General features: G+C 46.5%; 1 protein-coding gene across 2 annotated transcripts in view; it reads left to right on the forward strand.

Annotated features, from left to right (window-relative positions):
- The first annotated feature begins 2,454 nt into the window (after positions 1–2,454).
- The window catches only part of oca2 (oculocutaneous albinism II), a 52,753-nt gene continuing 36,471 nt past the window's right edge, over positions 2,455–18,736 (forward strand). The window contains exons 1-12 of one of the 2 annotated variants that reach the window (XM_062450963.1): positions 2,455–2,723; positions 5,805–6,064; positions 8,406–8,501; positions 9,062–9,247; positions 9,567–9,624; positions 9,848–9,920; positions 10,507–10,664; positions 11,602–11,684; positions 12,026–12,179; positions 15,581–15,652; positions 16,091–16,156; positions 17,653–17,709. In XM_062450963.1, coding sequence (XP_062306947.1) covers positions 5,832–6,064; positions 8,406–8,501; positions 9,062–9,247; positions 9,567–9,624; positions 9,848–9,920; positions 10,507–10,664; positions 11,602–11,684; positions 12,026–12,179; positions 15,581–15,652; positions 16,091–16,156; positions 17,653–17,709 — 1,236 coding nt within the window. In that variant the 5' untranslated portion in view covers positions 2,455–2,723; positions 5,805–5,831. Of the gene's footprint in view, positions 2,724–4,608; positions 4,693–5,804; positions 6,065–8,405; positions 8,502–9,061; positions 9,248–9,566; positions 9,625–9,847; positions 9,921–10,506; positions 10,665–11,601; positions 11,685–12,025; positions 12,180–15,580; positions 15,653–16,090; positions 16,157–17,652; positions 17,710–18,736 lie in introns of those variants that run through there. The other variant, XM_062450964.1, reaches the window with a different exon arrangement.

An 18,736-nucleotide genomic window follows, 5' to 3' on the forward strand; every position in this document is an offset into this window, starting at 1 on the left:
CCACACACAGCAGGTCCTGTCAAGTACAGAAACCATATGTTGGGTCGTCCAATGATTTGGTCAAAAGTTATATCTATATATAATCTGTTCTGTATACATTGTTTATCTTTTTACAGATCTGTTCCCATGTGTAAAGTACCTGTGCAATTATCTAAAACTCATCCTTGATAGTAAACTGTAAAGTGAAATGAGAGCTGCTGATCTTCCTCCCAGTGGGCCTGCTGATCTTCCTCCCAGTGGGCCTGCTGATCTTCCTCCCAGTGGGCCTGCTGATCTAAGCACACCCCACGTGTGGAGCCCCATCAACACACGGACGCATTTTGCGTCACGTATTCGCCGACGGACCCCGGCGCAGGTTTGGTGTGGGTGAGCATGTGACGCTCTGTCAGTGCCTGAACAGTCCCACAAGACCAGAGAGCAAGCTGCCTCCTGGCCTCCTGCCTCTGGTGCTCCGTGTCTCTGATGTCAGAGGACATTGTGCTTGCATAGCAGGTGACCGCGGCTGAATGGGAGCCATTGTTTCTGGAGCCATCCGAGCGCCTGGCTGGCGTGAATGGGAATGGATCTTACACAAGACTAAATGACGCTTATAATTGCGTTATTTAACGTTTGGCACTGTACAAATACGACATGTGTCTTGTGACATGAGGATTTCCTGAAAAGAGGAAGTTTTTTTAATTTAAGGATCCTTTTGAGAAATCAGAGAACAGCTTTAACACTATAAGCCAATGGTGAGGTTGAATTTGAACTACAAAGATGGGCTAGCTCCTAAAGTTAGTTTATCCCCAAATATTTGGAAATATTTGGGGATTAAGTCTGTTTCGGGTTCGACACAGTGTCATTTTAGATGTGTTACTCCAAGGATTTGGGATTTATGATTAGTATTTTTAGGAAGCAAATAAAAGGACAGGCATGTTGGCGGACCTCAGACAGTGTCTGGACCACAAGGCCTCTCAACGTCTCCCAAAGTCCCTCAATCTTTCTTATTCTGCATGAAAGATCTTTTCCTAGCCGTGGGAATGTTTCTTGACTGGACCTTGAGTTTGGACTTCTATGGGCACTTGCAAGGCCATACATGACAATCCATTTGATAAGTGGCCGCCACAAATCCAAACTGATTTCAATAGCTTCACTTTTGTCTTGTTATCTTGCAATGGACCCGAGGTGAGTGAAATTGAGTTTTCAAACAGACGTCTTGGAATGAAGCTTTGTCTGTTTCCAGGACCTTGTTCGGAGGTGTTGGAGCGTTTTCTGAAGGGTTTTCTTAAAGCTGAGCCGTCTCGGCCCTGTCTGACCTCTCCACACCCTAAATCTCCAGAGATGATCAGGTTTGTCAGAACGGCTTGGCTAGACGTCCCTGCACAGGATAATGACCCACACGCACCATGAAGTTCAGCCTATGGCTGAATTGGAAAGCTCTAGAAACCCCTGATCCAGCATTTTAACCCTCGTGCTGCCTTCGGGTCACATGACCCAAAGGTTCACAACGAACCATCGTTGTGTTTACCCAATTTCACCCAATACAAAAACAAATAAAAATCATTTTCTTTTAACCATTGCAATGTGGGGGGTCTGAGACAGCCAGACAGTTAAAAGAAAATGCTTCACTTTGTTTTTGTATGAGGTAAATTTGTCGCAATACGACAGTGGGTCACAATGACTGATGGGTCAGAATGACCCGAAGATAACACAAGGGTTAATAACAGCTACGCCATGGTTATTATTACATAACCAAGTGGTGACATTAACCCTCGTGCTGCCTTCGGGTCACATGACCCAAAGGTTCATAACGAACCATCGTTGTGTTTACCCAATTTTACCCAATACAAAAACAAATTAAAATAATTTTCTTTTAACCTTTGCAATGTGGGGGGTCTGAGACAGCCCAACGGTTAAAAGAAAATGCTTCACTTTGTCTTTGTATGCGGTAAATCTGTCGCAATACGACGGTGGGTCACAATGACTGATGGGTCAGAATGACCCGAAGATAACACAAGGGTTAAGGGGTCACTATAACGGGCAGAAGGCATCCTACTTACTTCAAATCCCCAAGGAAAGACGTTTCTGACCAGTGAAAAGTGATTTGCTGTCTGTTGACCTTTGATTGTGAGAGTGGGTGTGTGTCAGGGTTTGAGGTCTTTGGATTTCTGCCATGAGGTCTTGGTCTGGATGTTCCTGAGTCCTGTGTTTTAGTCCCCACGTGTAAACATACTATAAATGAATTAGCCATTACATGTATTAGTAAGTGAGAAGGTGTGGGGGAGTTAGCTGTGTGTCTGACACTGAAAGCCTGGCAATTAGAGGGGCGTAGAGGGTGTTGGAGGTGGGCGGGAGCAGATGGAGAGGGTTGATGTGGAGCAGCTCCCAGGCCAGCATTCCTCAGAGAGAAGGAACACCCCTCCCACCAGATACACACCACGGCTTACTGAGGGCACTGCTTTCTCCTCAAGCTAGACCTCACCTCTCTCCTTCCCTCTCTCTCTCTTTCCATCTTGGTGCAGAGGGAGTACTCGACCGGCCAGGCAGACTCCAAGAAGCAACAGACACACTCCATACTGCACGAACGAGTCTCCACAAATTGAAAACGTCAATTTTTTTTAAATTGGAGTACCCAGGTAGATACCGTACGATTCAGCAAGTCACGTTCATCATCATCATCACCATCATCTACCCTTATCATCCTCAACAAAATCCTCTGTGATTCTCGGGGAAGACTTTCCAAAGTAAGTGGTTTTTATTTGTTATCATATGCAGAAGAGATGGGACACTTTCTTCATCCTGTCATGTTTTTTGTTTATTTATATCGTTTTTCATAATCATCCTTTTTGATTTCCTATTTTGTTTAAAAAATACATGAGATAAATATTGTGAGGTCCAAAGAAAAGGTTACAAATTATTAATTTTTATTTTAATGGGGGTGGGGGGGGGGGTACACAAGAGAATGAATGAGCTGAGTGTTGTAGGTTAGGGACATTAGGAATGACGGAGAATTACCTCATCACCTCTGTGGTTCTCAGCATCGGACCAATCTCTTCTTCTTTCCTTCCAGAGCGGACACACACACACACACACACAGAGACACACAGATGTGATCGAAGCGCTTAAGTAGCTTGAATGATTATGCCTCTTCAGTCAGTCATCTTCCTCAAAACTCTCTGGGAGCTTGTTGACGGTTCCTGTTTGACCACAGCCTGCCTGCTGGGCAGCACTTTCCAAACACAGAGATTACGCGGCTCCTTCATGCGTGTTTAAAGATTAGCTCAAGGCAGGTTAAACGTTAAACAGGGATGTGTTTGATTTGTCAACGTTACAGAATGGAATCTAAACAAACACCTGCATGGTGTGGATCTCTTGGGGCATTTATCTGTAACATTTAATCCGGATGCATGGTAAAAAGTAACTATCCAGTGGCCTGTTTTGGGCATGCTCAGTTGAGTTTGAGATTAATCCGGTTACAAAAGAAACAATGGATGGAGCTAATCTCTCATTTTAACAGTGTAGACTTACTTGTTTGATCTTCATCTCTCTCACAAGTTTGAAACTGTACAGAAAGACAGCAGGAACTTCATGTTGTCACTATTTTCACCGCCCCTGATTTCTCTATGGACACACACACACACACACACACACACACACACACACACACACACACACACACACACACACACACACACACACACACACACAAACCACAAGCATGAAACAAAAGTAGTCATGAGGAAACAGATGAAGAACGCAGGTTAAGCTCAGAGTTATGTAAAAAGATGTCACACCAAGTTGTGACGTGACTTTTCCTTACCTCTAAGGCGGATTGGATGTGTGTATGTGTGTCTGATGGTCCACAAGGAAATAAGAGATTACCTTTGGCACTTATTTGGTTTTCCACAATGTATGCTTCATGTTTTGGCTACTCGCAATGTTTGGGGCTATCTCGTTGTTATGATCAGTGACCCATGCTCTTTAGTAAAGCTCTCTCTTGGAAGTCGCTTTGGATAAAAGCGTATGCTAAATGCATAAATGTAAATAACAGGATGACTAGGAAAAGGGTTTACATGAAATGATTAGCCTTCAGCATCAAACAAAGCCAATCTTGCGGTAGGCTAATGTAATTATCTCCTCAAACAAATTGAACGTAGTAATTCCACAGCATATCTGACGGGCATCATCTAACATGTTTAAGGATAAGGAACTCATGCTGATGCAACTCTAACTGACAGTTTGGAAATTACGATTTGATCCTCAGTCATTTTCTCTGTAGTTAGCTAAACCAATTATATAAACCCTTGTTCATTCCTCGCGAGATCACGGTAAAGAAAAGAGCTCTCCCCACGCGGGTGACCATATTGACCTTATAGCTCGGCACGTGAACGCAAATCCCTTTTGTGAAGTCAAGGGACTGCTGATGGTGTCCACATGTTTTATTATACGTTATTGCTCACAACAATGAGAGCAGTAACGCAATCTCCCACGCTCGACTGAATATGACAGAGGCAGAACAACAGACACAGGTGACTGTTTGTAGGCTATGCAAACGCTTAGGGAATGACATGGAAGCTGGACCCAGTGGGTTTTTTATTCCCTTACCAGTTCATCTAAAACTCACTACCGCTACTGCTACCTCCGAGCCGGCTAGTGTAGCTGGTAGGAGGCTGGCCTGGAGCACAGCAGCCGACGTTGGGTCTTAAATCTCCAGTCAGTCCAGGACAGGAGGTCAAACCGAGCTGCGCCACAGATCCTCTCAAACGGATGTGTCCCTGCGCTCCACAGCCGGCCTCAGGGAGCGGCCCAGGGCAGGAGAGAGGGAATGTTAGCTAGTATAGTCAAGCAATGTGTCTGGGTTTGGCCTGTAGCCAGCCTCCAGGCTGCATCAGCGGTCGGTGAGCAGGCTAATCCCTTCATATCGAGCGTGTCTGGAGAGGCCCCTGAAAACAAGTGCATGTTCACACACCTATTACAAAGAAATGCACCTGATTAGTGGTGATTCTGAGCTGTGTTCAAAACTGATCCAGTCACCTGGTTAAATAATAATAATAATTTAGGCTACGTTATTTCTGTAACTGACAGTTACAGAATTCCGGGAGTTTTCAAAGTTGGAAACTTTACATGGGAATTAATTAATGGGAATAAAATGGAAATGTGTGCAAAATTGCAGGTATAGTCTATAAACAGGGAACTTACATCCAGTTGGGGGGGGGGGGGGGACATCTTGCAGCATCATTTTTGTTAAAGCAACCACATTGAATGCAAATTCAGTTCAATTTCTACCCTGTGCATTTCTCAATCACATGCACAACTGCAGGGCTATTGAGGCAACGCCCCCTGAATCCACTGTGTTTTCATCACACGCACAGATCATTAGTAGTATCCTAAACACTACATACGCTACTACTGCATTTGAGCCCAAGGACCACATCCAGTCCAAACATTTGAATGAAATAATCGATTCAAGTTCTAATCAGAAAAACATCAAAGTCAAAAAAAAACTTTTGGTATGAGTTTGCATTTCTCTGCCAAGCAACATTTTATATTTATGTTTGTATTTGATAGTTTGCATAAATTGCCCCAAATTACCAATGAATTCCCTTTCATTTTCGTACATTCCTAAATTTCTCTTTGCAACTCTAGTAACTGTCTTCTAAGGGATTTAAAATTTTGTCTGTCTCCTTTTGGATCCAATTATAGGACTAATTGTTCTTCTCTTTGTCAGATCAAGCTTTCAAAACCACTTGTTTATTCCTACAAATCGAAACAATTTTGGAACCGACTGAAATTGTTCTTTTTCTTGTCACTCCCTCTCAGTTCAGGCTTGGTGTTGACACACCTGACTCAGCATGTACCTGGAGAACAAGAGCACCCTGGAGATGTCCCAGCCTTCCAGCCAGGCCCACCAGGGGCGGGCGGCCCTGCGGTCGGTGGAGGCCGTGGCGGGGAACTTTGGCGAGCTGCGTCTGCTCCAGGGCATGTCAGGGCGAAGGGAGGCCCAGAAACTCCAGCAGCAGGCGGCCACGGGCCCACCCCCCCGGCACTGCATCATCCACACTGAGGGCTTTCATTCGGACGACGGGTAAGACATGACCAGGGCCGTGACAGCATACTAGGCACCGGAGCTACGGGCCTCAGTATGAAAAAACGAATCAGTCTCAGTTATTGTTGTTAATATTGCCCTGCTACAGATATTACCACGTCCCAGAGCTAGGACGTCTGTGGTTCGATCTCACTAGAACTCACAGGCTCTTTTCTGATTGGACCCCTCTGGTTTAGTCCAGAGGGGTCAGTCCCTTTTGTTGGTTTGTCTCATTAAAGGGTTTTTATGATGTTTGTGTTCCACCATCCATCCTCAACAGAGGCACAAATGTTGGACAGCTGTTGAAGCAAAGTAAATATTGGGGGTGTAAAAAATCAAACTGGCAAAGGATGGAAACAATGAAAAGATTCTTGTTATCCAAAAGATTTGTTCTCTCCCTGTAGGGACTAAATGATGCGGTGATGTAACAGTGGGTGGATAGAGATGTGAGTGGGCTGTGTCTCACATGCTAAATCCTGTTATCCTCACTCCACCTGTCACAGCACAACTTCCTCCTGTGTGGGAGCTGATGTGGAAAAGAGGAGGATTTCCTGGTGCAGCTGGCTCTGTGTGTGTCTATGGGTGTGTATGGATGTGCGTTTAGGTGTGGCTGTGTGTGTGTGGGGCTGTGTGTGTGTGTGGTGTGTGTGCGTGTGATCAAGGAGGGTTGCTAATCTCAGGCCTGTGGCTGTGACTTTATTGAGATTAAACGCTGGAATTTTTGTTTCACTCAGAATGCCAAACCTTTCAGTACTAGAGAATTATGATGGTTATCCTGGTGCAAAGTTTCGGTTCACAGCTAATCAGCCTTTGTAGTGTGTTCATCCAGTAGTCTACATTTATACGACAACTATTAGTTGTTGGTTGTTGTTAATATTTTCCATAGGAAACAACATCTAGACATCTAGTAAAAATGTCTTGGCATCTGACAATTTACACAAAACACATTAGTATTAATTCCCTTGGCTATAATCATTCGAAAATAATATAAATCGTGTCAGAACATGCAATTAGGCTTTTCCTCAATGCTTTGGAGCAGCCAAATAGGGACCTGTAGAGTTAAATTGTATACTTACAACTGTAAGTTGTAATATACAACCGTTAGTAATGCACACATTGTAGGTGCTGTCCATAAACGGGTCTCCAGGAAGGAAGACAGCCCTGTCTATGGAGAAAACGCTCCATGTGCTTGGCTTCACATGCAATACCAGACCTTTTGACAGAGATGATGAAAGCCCTTCAGGGTGATCAGATCAAAACAGAGGCAATTTAATTGTCCGTCATTATGGCTCGTAAAATGTTAATCTAACTTCACTTTCGGGTTTGTGATTTCACAGTTGTAGCTCAATATTTGTGCCCAAGCATATCTACAGGGCTGTAGTAGCAGAATTGCCTACTGTCCCCAAATCAGTTATTTTCCTGTGTCCTAGATCTGGTATCTCTTGATTGCTGTGTGAACTGTGCCAAACATTTCTACAGGGTTGTAGTAGCAGTATGTATGGTTTTAAATGTAGGACTGACCTAAAAACATGTTTTTGGAAAATACAAATCAGTATATTCTGCTCTGTCAATTAGAAAATCATATTTCTCAACTTCATTGGTTAAGTTAATTGGTTAAGGCACATTCTTTACTATTCTTGTATATAGTTATGGGGTGCTTACTTTCATTGTTATCCTTGTTAAACTAATACTTTAAGCTACAAGGCTTTGACTAGACTGGCATTTTTCTTTATAGACATTGCTTGTTTTAGAGATTAGGAATTTAAAGCTCTGTCAGTTTTAGGGGTCTATTAAGATAATATCTTTTACCTATATTGTAGAAATGTGGATCCAGATATTCACATGTAGTCACTCTACATAAACGTAGAACGACGTGGGAGGGGTGTGTCTTTAAAAACCATCACAGACACCAGTGTGAGTTGAGAGCGTAAGGTAACCATGGTTTCATTGTGTATAGAGCGCCAGTATTAACCTGTGTGACTGACGAGGCAGATAGCCAATGGGCAGAAGAGCGGCTAAGAGATGGTCAGGATCAAAGATCCCACCCAAGTGAAAAAATTAATAAATCAAAATAAAGTATACTTACTAGAAAACAAACTTGCATGTATTCATGGTTTTCAGTATGTGAATGTACATCAGTACTGTATACTTCCCATTGAGTAGAAACATATACACAACATACACAAATATAATGAGAATGGATTAAGCTCTCATTGAATACATTTCTTGGAGAGTTGAGTATGCTCTTTCTTCCCCTCTTAGACAGGTTTTTGAAGGTGGGAACAGGCCCCTCTCCTGCTGTGAAAGTGTGAGGGCTGATGGACGTGTCCATGTTTTGCAGGCACAACATCAGCATGGTGAATCTCCTCAAGGGGAAAGGGAGCCAGACCAACTACACAGAGAGATCTCCCCTGCTGTGCTTCACTCACGAGGACAGGTGAGCCCTTCGGCCTGGGTCTGCACCAGATGTATGTTACCTAATGGGGGGGGGGGGGGGAGAAAATCCAATAAAGTTGTGTTTTGTTGTCCATAAACCAAGGCTGTAATCATGATACATATATTCAAATCTGGTCAAAATGTCCCCCCCAGTATATTGATATAAAAATATAAATGTGCTACGCTACGACAGGCAACTACGCACGCTGTCTGAAATTATCATAAAAAATTGAATTTGTCCCCCCCAATGTTGACTCCATGGCTACGGCCTTGCCATAAACCTTTCACTTCTGACATACCTCCATCCCCAAATCAGTTGTCATCCCCGTGTCCTAGATCTGGCATCGCTTGCATAACACAGATTTGCTGAAAATGAAACGGCGCATGAAATATCATCATGGAAGGCGCTTGAATTACACGATGACCGTGTCATTTGCACAACGTGGTTGAATCTCATGAGAATTAAGACTCAGCCCATGCCACCTGCTTATCGTGGTGTCGTAGTCATGGTTACAGCTCACCGACTTGAGGTGGGGGTTGGTGTGTGTGTGTGTGAGACAGGACCTTGCAGGACCCAGGGTGTGGGTGCGGGGGTGGAGACGAGCCATGGGACTGCAGCGCTACGGAGCTGGAGAGGAGGTGCCGTCTGGGGAGCGAGGTCAACAGCCTGTCCCTGTCGCGGTCTTCCAACGCGGAGAAGGGCGACGCTCTGGAACACCTCAACTTCAAGCTCTCCAGTAACATGAGGTGATCTCGCTCTCCAGTCCCGCTGTTTAGTTTACTGAACTCACCCGGGTGCAGTTTGGGCGCTCACCATGGTGTGTGTGTGTGTGAATAATGAAACAGCATTGCGGCAATTGTGATATTAGAAATATGAATTCATATTGTTATTTCAGTAAGACTTTGCTGAATGTCTTTGGAACTTTCCGGAAGGCTGAGGCCTTCTTCCTGCTTTGTTAGACATGACGAAGCACGTTCTGGTCACATGACAGTACTCAAATCACAGAGGACTGTCTGGTATGTCTTACAGGTTTATTTGTTCCTAAAACATTCTTATCTTTTGTAGATGCTGCATCAGGAACTCCAAGGTCGCCTGCATCTTTACTTTAGTTGTCCTGTCTTCTGTAAGTAGATCCATCGTGACCTAATTCCAAGTGCAAGCTTCCCATCGGAAAACTGTGTCATTATACATTTATTCAACGTATAAATTACCTTCCGGTTCATTCCACATCTCATGTTAGCCCAAGTGGAATAGAACAAGCGTGTGAGGAAAGCTGTGTTGTCTAAGCGTTTTGAAGTGGTGGGAGGGATCATTAAACGTGACTTCCAAGTATGTTTTGGTTTCAGTTGTTCTTCAGCATGTACCCAGATCGAGACAACCCCTGGAAGATGCTGGCTGTGTCTTCCACAGAGAGCTTCTGTATCCTTCCGCTCTGGTGCCCGTGGCTCTGTCTAGTTCCTGGGCTGCGTCTCCATCCCTGTACCACTAGACTATTTAGCACACCAGAAAAAATACCTCACTATGTATCTCACTCTCCCAATTCATATCATGTCTTGTAGAGTTCATCAAAAATACCAGGATACCTTTCTAGCATAGCGTTTTGCAGTATGCGGGCCAATAAGCGGGCCAATACAAACCTGTCTGCGCCCGTTTATTGACGTTCCATGGTGGTTATATGGTGAAATGCTAGATCCCAACTGTATGCATTCTGCATTCAACACGTACTACATATGTACATTGTATGGACGGCTGTAGGGCTACCAGGTTAATATGTACACGCCTGGCTTCTGTCTAAGTGTCTACTTACATGGCCAGCCCAGGGGTGAGGGACCTCATGTCACCACCTCATTAATCAATGTACACCACACCTTCCCCAAGGTCAGACAGACCTCCCTTCAGGATATCACCTGTCAGTCTGAATACCGGAGAATGTAGCTCATTTACAAATCAATTATAAGCAACCTTCAAGTGTAACTTTCTCTTAACCAAGTTTGCCCCCATGTAGCAATGAACCTGACAGATTTCCGTGACAACGCCCTGCTAAAGCTGCAGGTGGGCGGGCCCTTTGTTGGAGGGATGGTTGATCTGACCAATCAGGAGTACATCCTGATCCAGGTGGAGCAGAACGAGGAGGCGGGGCCTAGGAGGAGGCGGGCTCAGCAGGTATACGTCCACGACCACGCTGTGGTCGCTGCACTGGTCTGAGATCAGCTTCAGGCACTCCCTGTGTCTCACTGCTGTGGTTATACAATAAAGCCTCGTTGCACACTGAGAATTTTTTTTATGCGTTTTTGCACAATCGTCAGCCAAAAAATTTGGTTGCTCCGAATTGCCCAAAAGACTCTCAAAATGCTGGCTATGGATGCGAAAAACGCCGAAAATCGAACCCGATCCGAACTTTTTTTGGACAGTCCAAGTTTCAGAGGCAGGGTGTAAGCGCAATGGACAACGCGAGGTCAAATTTATTTTTTTACGTGCGAACATTTCGGACACAAATTTCGGACTCAGTGTGCAAAGGCCTTAAGAGCTGTAGAATGGGAGCCTGTCGACTGGTCTGAGATCAGGTTTCTTATCTTCCTTATGCTTGATTTCTATGGTTGGACAGCTGCAGAATGGGAGTCCGTTGCACAAACGGGGTTTATTCCAGAGAACATGACTTATGTTAGAGCAGTGGTTCTCAACTCTGGTCCTCAAGTACCCCCTGTCCTGCATGTTTGAGATCAGTGGTTCTCAACCCTGGTCCTCAAGTACCCCCTGTCCTGCATGTTTGAGATGTTTCCCTGTTCCAACACACCTGATTCAAATGAATGGGTCGTTATCTAGTTATGCAGAAGCCTGCTAACGACCATTCATTTGAATCAGGTGTGTTGGAACACCAACATAGCTCTGCAGCTATGTTGGTCTACTGTATTGCATCATTTATCACAACATACAAAACACCTTGTTTGTGCTTCGTTTGAGTTAGGTTCATGGTGGCCATTTTAATTAGCTTACTGTTAAAGGTTTGCACAAATCATAACTCGGAAAACAGAAAACCTTGCTTTTGGTTTAGAAATTATGATAATGCTAGGATTCTATTTTAACGTATCGTTTCCAACAGGTGTTATATAACTGGACCATACCCCTCCACTCTGAACGCAGCAACCAGATACTCACAACCAGAACGTTTGAGATGTTGAGCAGGTAACTCTTAATTTTTTCTTCTAAGATGCATTTTTTTTTGCCATTTTCTGCTTTATTGGATAGTGAGAGTTAGAGAGAGACTTGAAGGTGAGAGGAGAGAGAGAAGGATAGACATACAGGATGGGCAGGAATCGAACCCGGGTCCCTACGGTAAGTCCTCGACCTATCTGGTCAGCGCTCCACCAGGAACCCCCCCCAAGCAGGGAGCTAGTTGTACAGACCAGTGGCATGGCAGTTCAGACAGTGATGACAGTTCAGACAGTGATGACAGTTCAGACAGTGATGACAGTTGACCAAACACCGTTGTGGCTCTGTGTGCCCCCCCCCCCCCCCCCCCCCAGCGAGCCCATCCTGATCACCGTGCAGGCCTTCCTCCTGGACACCCAGGTGGTGCCTCTCTCCATCACCCACCAGTCCCTCTTCGTTACCGTGGAAACCCAGGTGGTCATTGCCGGGGCCATCCTGGCGGGCGTCTACGTGCTCATCATCTTTGAGGTAGTCTGAGCTCTCCTGACCTCTCCTGACTCCTCCCTCCCTCCCCCGCTCCGTCCTCGTAAGCATAGCTCTGTATTTTACACATCCTTCAGATCAGTCATGTTCAGCTGCAGTCACAGTTGTGTTGTTAGATGGGTTTCATTAGCCCAGGAGAGAGACTGCCTACATAGTCAAACAGCTGCTTTATTTACCGGCTCACCCACACAGGGCTATATTTAGCTCCGCTGCATGTGTGGGTGCTCGGAAATATCTCTGCCGCCCGCCTATTATAAACACTTCCTATTTATATCAATAGGTATCATATATATATATATATATATATATATATATATATATATATATATATACTTGTTTAGACTTGAATGGCCCTGTTTATGTTGCCGGAATACTGTATGTGCAATATGTGTGTAGGTGTGTAATTTTGTGTGTGGACATGTGTATGTAGTCGTGCGTTTGTGAGTATGAGTTTGTGTGCGTGTTTGATTTTGTGAGCTTGTGTGTGTGTGTGTATGTTGATGTGTGTGTGTGTGTGTGTGTGTGTGTGTGTCTAGGTTAAAATAGAAGGGCTCAGCTCTCTAATCCATCACAGGTGAAAGCCTCTAATCTGGTCTGGCTGCAACACCAAAGGCTGCTGGATGCCCATTGGTCAGGCCAGGGACAATGACCTCGCATGCCTCTCTCCTTCGACCAGATACCAACCTTACTGCTCGAATCAATCCAGAGTTCAGGATCCTCCGTCCCTTTAGGCAGAGTGACAGGATGAGGCAGAACAGGAGAGAGAAAACAAAAGGCTGTTTCGACCTGTCCCCATCTGCTGGGGAGAGCAGTTCCGTCATGTGGCCACTAGGGGGCGGTGTGTTCCTCTGCTGGGGGATCCTGGGCTCCAGCTCTTTCTCCCTCTCACTCAGAGAGCGGGGCAAGGACGTCTGATTGGCCCGTCCATGTCCATGGTAACCGTTTTTTTACATAAGCGATGATCCACGTGGTTGATGTCAGAGATGCAGGAAGCATTAACTGTAATTTGTCTGTGTGCTTAACGACCCCCACTCCTCCCGTCGTCCCTCCTGCCATCCATCCATCACAGAAGAATGGGAATCGTCCTCTGTTCCCTTTGGACCCACGCCTGTCATGAAACAACTTTTATTATTCTTTTATATGTATTTGTTATAATTACCCGCAAATCGCACGTGCTGAAGGCTTCTGGTTCTCAACTGCCTCGGATCCCGTGTGATTGAATCCGAGCGGCGCTTGAGGCCGTCATGTTTCTCGTCTGGATTGACAGGACCCGGCTCTGAGTCAAACGGCACATCCTGGTCAATAGGATCGACTGTCTCGTTGGCTGACAGTAATTGTCTTGCTTATCAAAAGACAACACTGTAATAATGACGAGAAGAAGCTTCCCGGTGTGAAAAACCCAACACAGATTTCCATCTGATGTTGCTTGAATTGGGAGGTTGGGCCTTTCGAACGTGGTTGCGTTGTCTTTCATTCGACAGCGACAGACCGCGCAACTGCTTTCCTTTGAGAACGTTCCAGACTGTTCCAGACTTTGTCTTTTCCAACCCTTGTGCAGTCCCGGGGCTGTTCAAGGGACGAACGCACACACTGGGAGTGTTCTGCAGGAGCCCTGATGACGTGCTCGTGGTCGTAGCGCCTCTTCTGTCCAGCTCCCCTCACACCGGTCCGTCCTTGTCCTCGTGTTCTGCTCTCACCTCATCCTCACTGACTGTCAGAAGGGCTTGCGAGGGGCAGAGGGCTACTGCTCGCCCGGGAATACAGTCGGTGGAAAAATGCGATATCAAGCTGAGGTGAAGGTGTTCGTTAAACCCCCCCCCACTCCCCCTTCCTTCGCTCCTCGGCAGGATTGACATTTACCGCGGGCGAGGTTCAGGCCTGGGAGACCACGCTTTCTCCTGCCCTCTCAGACATGCTCTTACCCACCTCCCTCCACCTTTCTTAACCCCATCACCCTCCACCCCCCCCCACCTCCCTCCACACTCCACCCCCCCACCTCCCTCCACCCCCCCACCTCCCTCCACTCTCCACCCAACACACTCCTTCTACCCCCCCACCTCCCTCCACTCTCCACCCAACACACTCCTTCTACCCCCCCACCTCCCTCCACCCCCCCACCTCCCTCCACCCCCCCACCTCCCTCCACTCTCCACCCAACACACTCCTTCTACCCCCCCACCTCCCTCCACACTCCACCCACCACACTCCCTCCACCCCCCCACCTCCCTCCACTCTCCACACTCCCTCCACCCCTCCACCTCCCTCCACTCTCCACCCACCACACTCCCTCCACCAGCCACCTCCCTTCTCTCATCACCCCCCACCCCGTCCTCCACCCTCCACCTTGCTAACCCTCCACAAACTACCCTCCCATGACAAGGTGATTGTTAGTATAGGTGCTACACATGGCGTGACCTACTTTCCTGGCATTTATGGCGATGAAATAAAGATGTCAGCAGCGAGGGGCCCTCGGCTGCCTGCTGACACACGCACGCTCGTCCCGTCTTTCATCATGCGTGCCGCTAACATGACCGTGGAGGCAAATCCCGCTGGATCAGGGGAAAGGTGGGGGGCGTACACAATCCGGAACCTTCCACATCCACTTTCATCCCTACCCCCCACCCCCCCGGTCCTCTGCGAAGTGTGGTGGTGTGTGTGTGTGTGGGGGGGGGGGGGACTGTTGAGGGGGACTGTGTGGAATCCAGAACCTTCCACAGGTCCCACAGAAGTCTTACCACACTTGATGTTCTGTCTTCCTGAGAGAGAGTGGAGGAGGGGGGAGAGAGATGGACAGAGGGAGATGGAGAGGAGGAAGAGACAGACAGACAGACAGACAAGGGAAGGAGAGAGACAGAGACTGACACAGAAAGAGAATACCTGAAAGAGAGTGAGAGAGCGCGTTTGTGCAGATACCGGTACCTCAGCAGGCACCTGTTCAGCAAAAGCAGGAGAGAGGGGGGAGAGGGAGAGGGAGAGAGATGGGAGAGGGGGGGAGAGGGAGAGGGAGAAAGAGAGAGAAAACGGAGTGGAGGTATGAAAGTAATTGTTATGTTTGCAATTTGGGAAAGGCTTTAATCCGAAGTGCTTTACCACTAATGAATCCATTGTTTCCTCTTGTGTGTGTGCTATGAATGACCCCTGAGTTACCTCGCTCTATTCTGCATCTACTGATCCTCGCCACAGGAGTGAATGGGCATGGATATTATTTTAACCACAGGTTGGGTTTGAAAAGCTGGGGTCGTGATGGGTTGTGTAAGGGTCAGGATATGTACAGTTTGGTGGTAAGAGGCATATGATAAGGAGGTCCAAGCTTTCACCCTCCATTCGTTGCTTTGAGGAAGAACAATTAACAAATGCATTTAAATCCTGTGGGCACTTTTCCCCAGATTGTTCACCGAACCTTGGCGGCCATGTTGGGCTCCCTGGCTGCCCTTGCTGCCCTGGCCATCATCGGAGATGTAAGACTCTTCTGCATAAAAACAACATCCAAAATTTACATATATAGCTTCCCCCCCATAAAATCAGTTAGAATAAGACATTTGATAAGACGTTTGATTTATAGACAGTTATATTACCTATTTAAATATTTTGAGAGAACCTCACTCAATAAATGACTTAGGAAGCCTCACACTATGTCTGTGCCCATGTGTGTAATGTGTTGCTGTCTGTGTCTGTGGTGTTTATCTCGGTGTGTATCTGTCCCTGAGGGAGTCAGGTGGCTGAGCGGTGAGGGAATCGGGCTAGGAAGGTTGCCAGTTCGATTCCCGGTCATGCCAACTGACGTTGTGTCCTTGGGCAAGGCACTTCACCCTACTTGCCTCGGGGGAAGTCGCTCTGGATAAGAGCGTCTGCTAAATGACTAAATGTAAATGTCCCTGTGTGTGTGTGTTCTGCAGAGACCCAGCCTGATGACAGTGGTGGAGTGGATTGACTATGAAACCCTGGCACTCCTGTTTGGGATGGTGAGTGTCTGACGCCTGCTTTGTCCCCGACTCAAACCCATCGACCCGCCTGCCTGCCTGTCACTCACAACCCGGCTCCCGGTCCGGCAGGCCCATCTTTATTAGCTGCCACAGCGGCGCGCCCCGAGACCGCACAGCGATGGAAAAGCCAGCTTTTGTTTTGTGTCTGCGACATTGCTGAGAGATGCATGGGGCTTGAGCCTGTGGCCTGGCCGGGCCGGGGTGGCCTTCCACGCGTGTGCCCGCCTCCTGTCGTCTCTGCTGCCCCAGATTCAGGCTTCTGTTTCCGTGGCGAGTCTGGGCATTCCTGATGGTTCCCGAAAAGCCTGTCTCCATGGAAACAAACGCATCTAATCAAGTGTGATGTAAAACAGCGGAGAGACAGCGAGACAGAAAGACGGATACAGAAAGAGAGAGGGGGGGAGAGAGAGGGGGGGAGAGAGGGGGGGGGGAGAGAGAGGGGGAGAGAGAGGGGGAGAGAGAGGGGGAGAGAGAGAGAGAGAGGGGGAGAGAGAGAGGGGGAGAGAGAGAGAGAGAGAGAGAGAGAGAGAGAGAGAGAGAGAGAGAGAGAGAGAGAGAGAGATTGTCATGAGGGAAAAAATAAGATTCGAATAAGAACCAAATGAGGAAAAAAAACGAAATGTCATTGTTAGACGTGATGCAGGTAAATAGCTTTATAACAGGAACATGATGGAAAATGATGGAATGTCATGCTTCTAGAAGGAGCGAGCGGCCCTTGACAGCCGTACAAAGAATTAGCTGCACAAATGACTGCACAGTGTTACTATCCAGGCTCTCAAGGTGATGGAGCACTTCAGTCATGTCTACTTTAAGTCATTATGTTAAAAATATGATTGTGTTTCGGAGAACGAGGGTGAGGCTTGCACTATACATCTTCATCCGTGGGTAATATCCATCATGAAAGAAGAAGTATTTATAATGTTTAACTTTTCATGCGGTGAAATATTCATACGGTCTCCTTCTACATTAATCATATGATGGTGTATAGTGTAGACTTTACATCATATACTCTATTCATGTTTCCCATTTCATTTTTTATGTCAGAGACGGGACAGATTGGATAAGATGGTGTTCAATTTATGACAGGCTCTTTTACAGCGGTTATTTGCGAACCTGTCATGTCCTTGTCTTTTGTTTTTCAATGATGGTAATTATAGTATCGTTGGCAGGAAGTGAGCAGGAAATAGGAAGTGTTTGTTTGTTTGTAGGAAGTGATTGTTGACCCTGTCTGGGAAAATTAACTGTCCAAGGCAGTGGGGTCAACGCACCATCTCAAGACCTGTCAGTCAAAGGTTCGGTTCATACTTCACAACCCTGTTGGTTCAAAAGCTACTTTACTGCAGCAGGTTCATTATCACGATTTTACTTGTGTTGGACACCTTCATGTATTTGTGGTAGCAAAACAAGCTGCAATGCTCATTTACTGTATACGGGATGGACATTATAGTGACACTGCTTCAATTCTTTCCTTCCAGATGATCCTGGTGGCCGTTTTTTCAGATACAGGTTTCTTTGACTACTGTGCCGTGAAGGTGAGTTTGAGATCTGTGACGGTGAACAACCATAGGAAAGCAATTTTGTAATGATCAATTGATCCAAAAAACATCATTATCGTCAGTACTCTCCCTCAGAGAAGCACAAGGCCTCTATTTCAATACAGTTCAGTGGGGGTAATGTGACATGCGTTTTAGAAGATGTTTTTCTGAATTGGTAGAACACTTTTTTTGTGTTTTTCCTCTTTTGCTTGGAGGCAAAAGCACCAATCCATCACAGGGTCTGTCCTTATACCTGCCGTCCCTCAGTCTTCGCTGGCTGACAGGACTTGTAAAAATGATTTATTTTAGAATTTACTGCTGGGAAGTGAGGCCCTTACAAAACTACTAAATTAAATTAGCCATAGAGGTTCCTCCTGCCTCCATAAAGTATATATCCATCATCCGAAATGAGTTAGGGATGAGTGTCCTCAAACTCATCCATTGTCCTGCTTTGAGGAGAAACATCCTCCTGAGCAAGGACACAGCCACCCACCCTTGAAAAACAAATTCCCAACTTAAAGTTTAATGCTGAATGTTCTCTTGACGGTGAGGGTGGGAAAAGAGAGAGAATGACATAGAGAGAGAAATAGAAAAAAAAGAGGGGGTGGGGGGTGGTGGAAGACAGAAGTGTCCTTCAGGTGCAGTGCCTTCCAGACCAGGAGAACACAGGGATCATGCCGGCTCATGAATTTTAAGCAGCTCTAAGACAAGGGCAGCGCCTCCAAATTAAAATATCCTCCTGCAAACGCCCAGCGGCCATGACACTTCACACTTCCGCAGATAAAAAAAGGACGGACTTTCAGTCCCTCCTGCAACTGAAAGAAAAGGTTGAAAGGGGAAAAAAAAAGAAACGGAAGAGGGGAAAAAACATGGAGAGGGAGAGAACTGGGATAGCGGGTGGCCAAAGTGAGACAGTAGCAGCACAGAGGGTGAGCAGCACAGAGGGTGAGCAGCACAGAGGGTGAGCAGCACAGAGGGTGAGCAGCACAGAGGGTGATCCAGCCACGCTTATGGAGTCCTACTT

Source organism: Osmerus eperlanus, chromosome 24, assembly GCF_963692335.1.
Source record: "Osmerus eperlanus chromosome 24, fOsmEpe2.1, whole genome shotgun sequence".
Lineage (NCBI taxonomy): Eukaryota > Metazoa > Chordata > Actinopteri > Osmeriformes > Osmeridae > Osmerus > Osmerus eperlanus.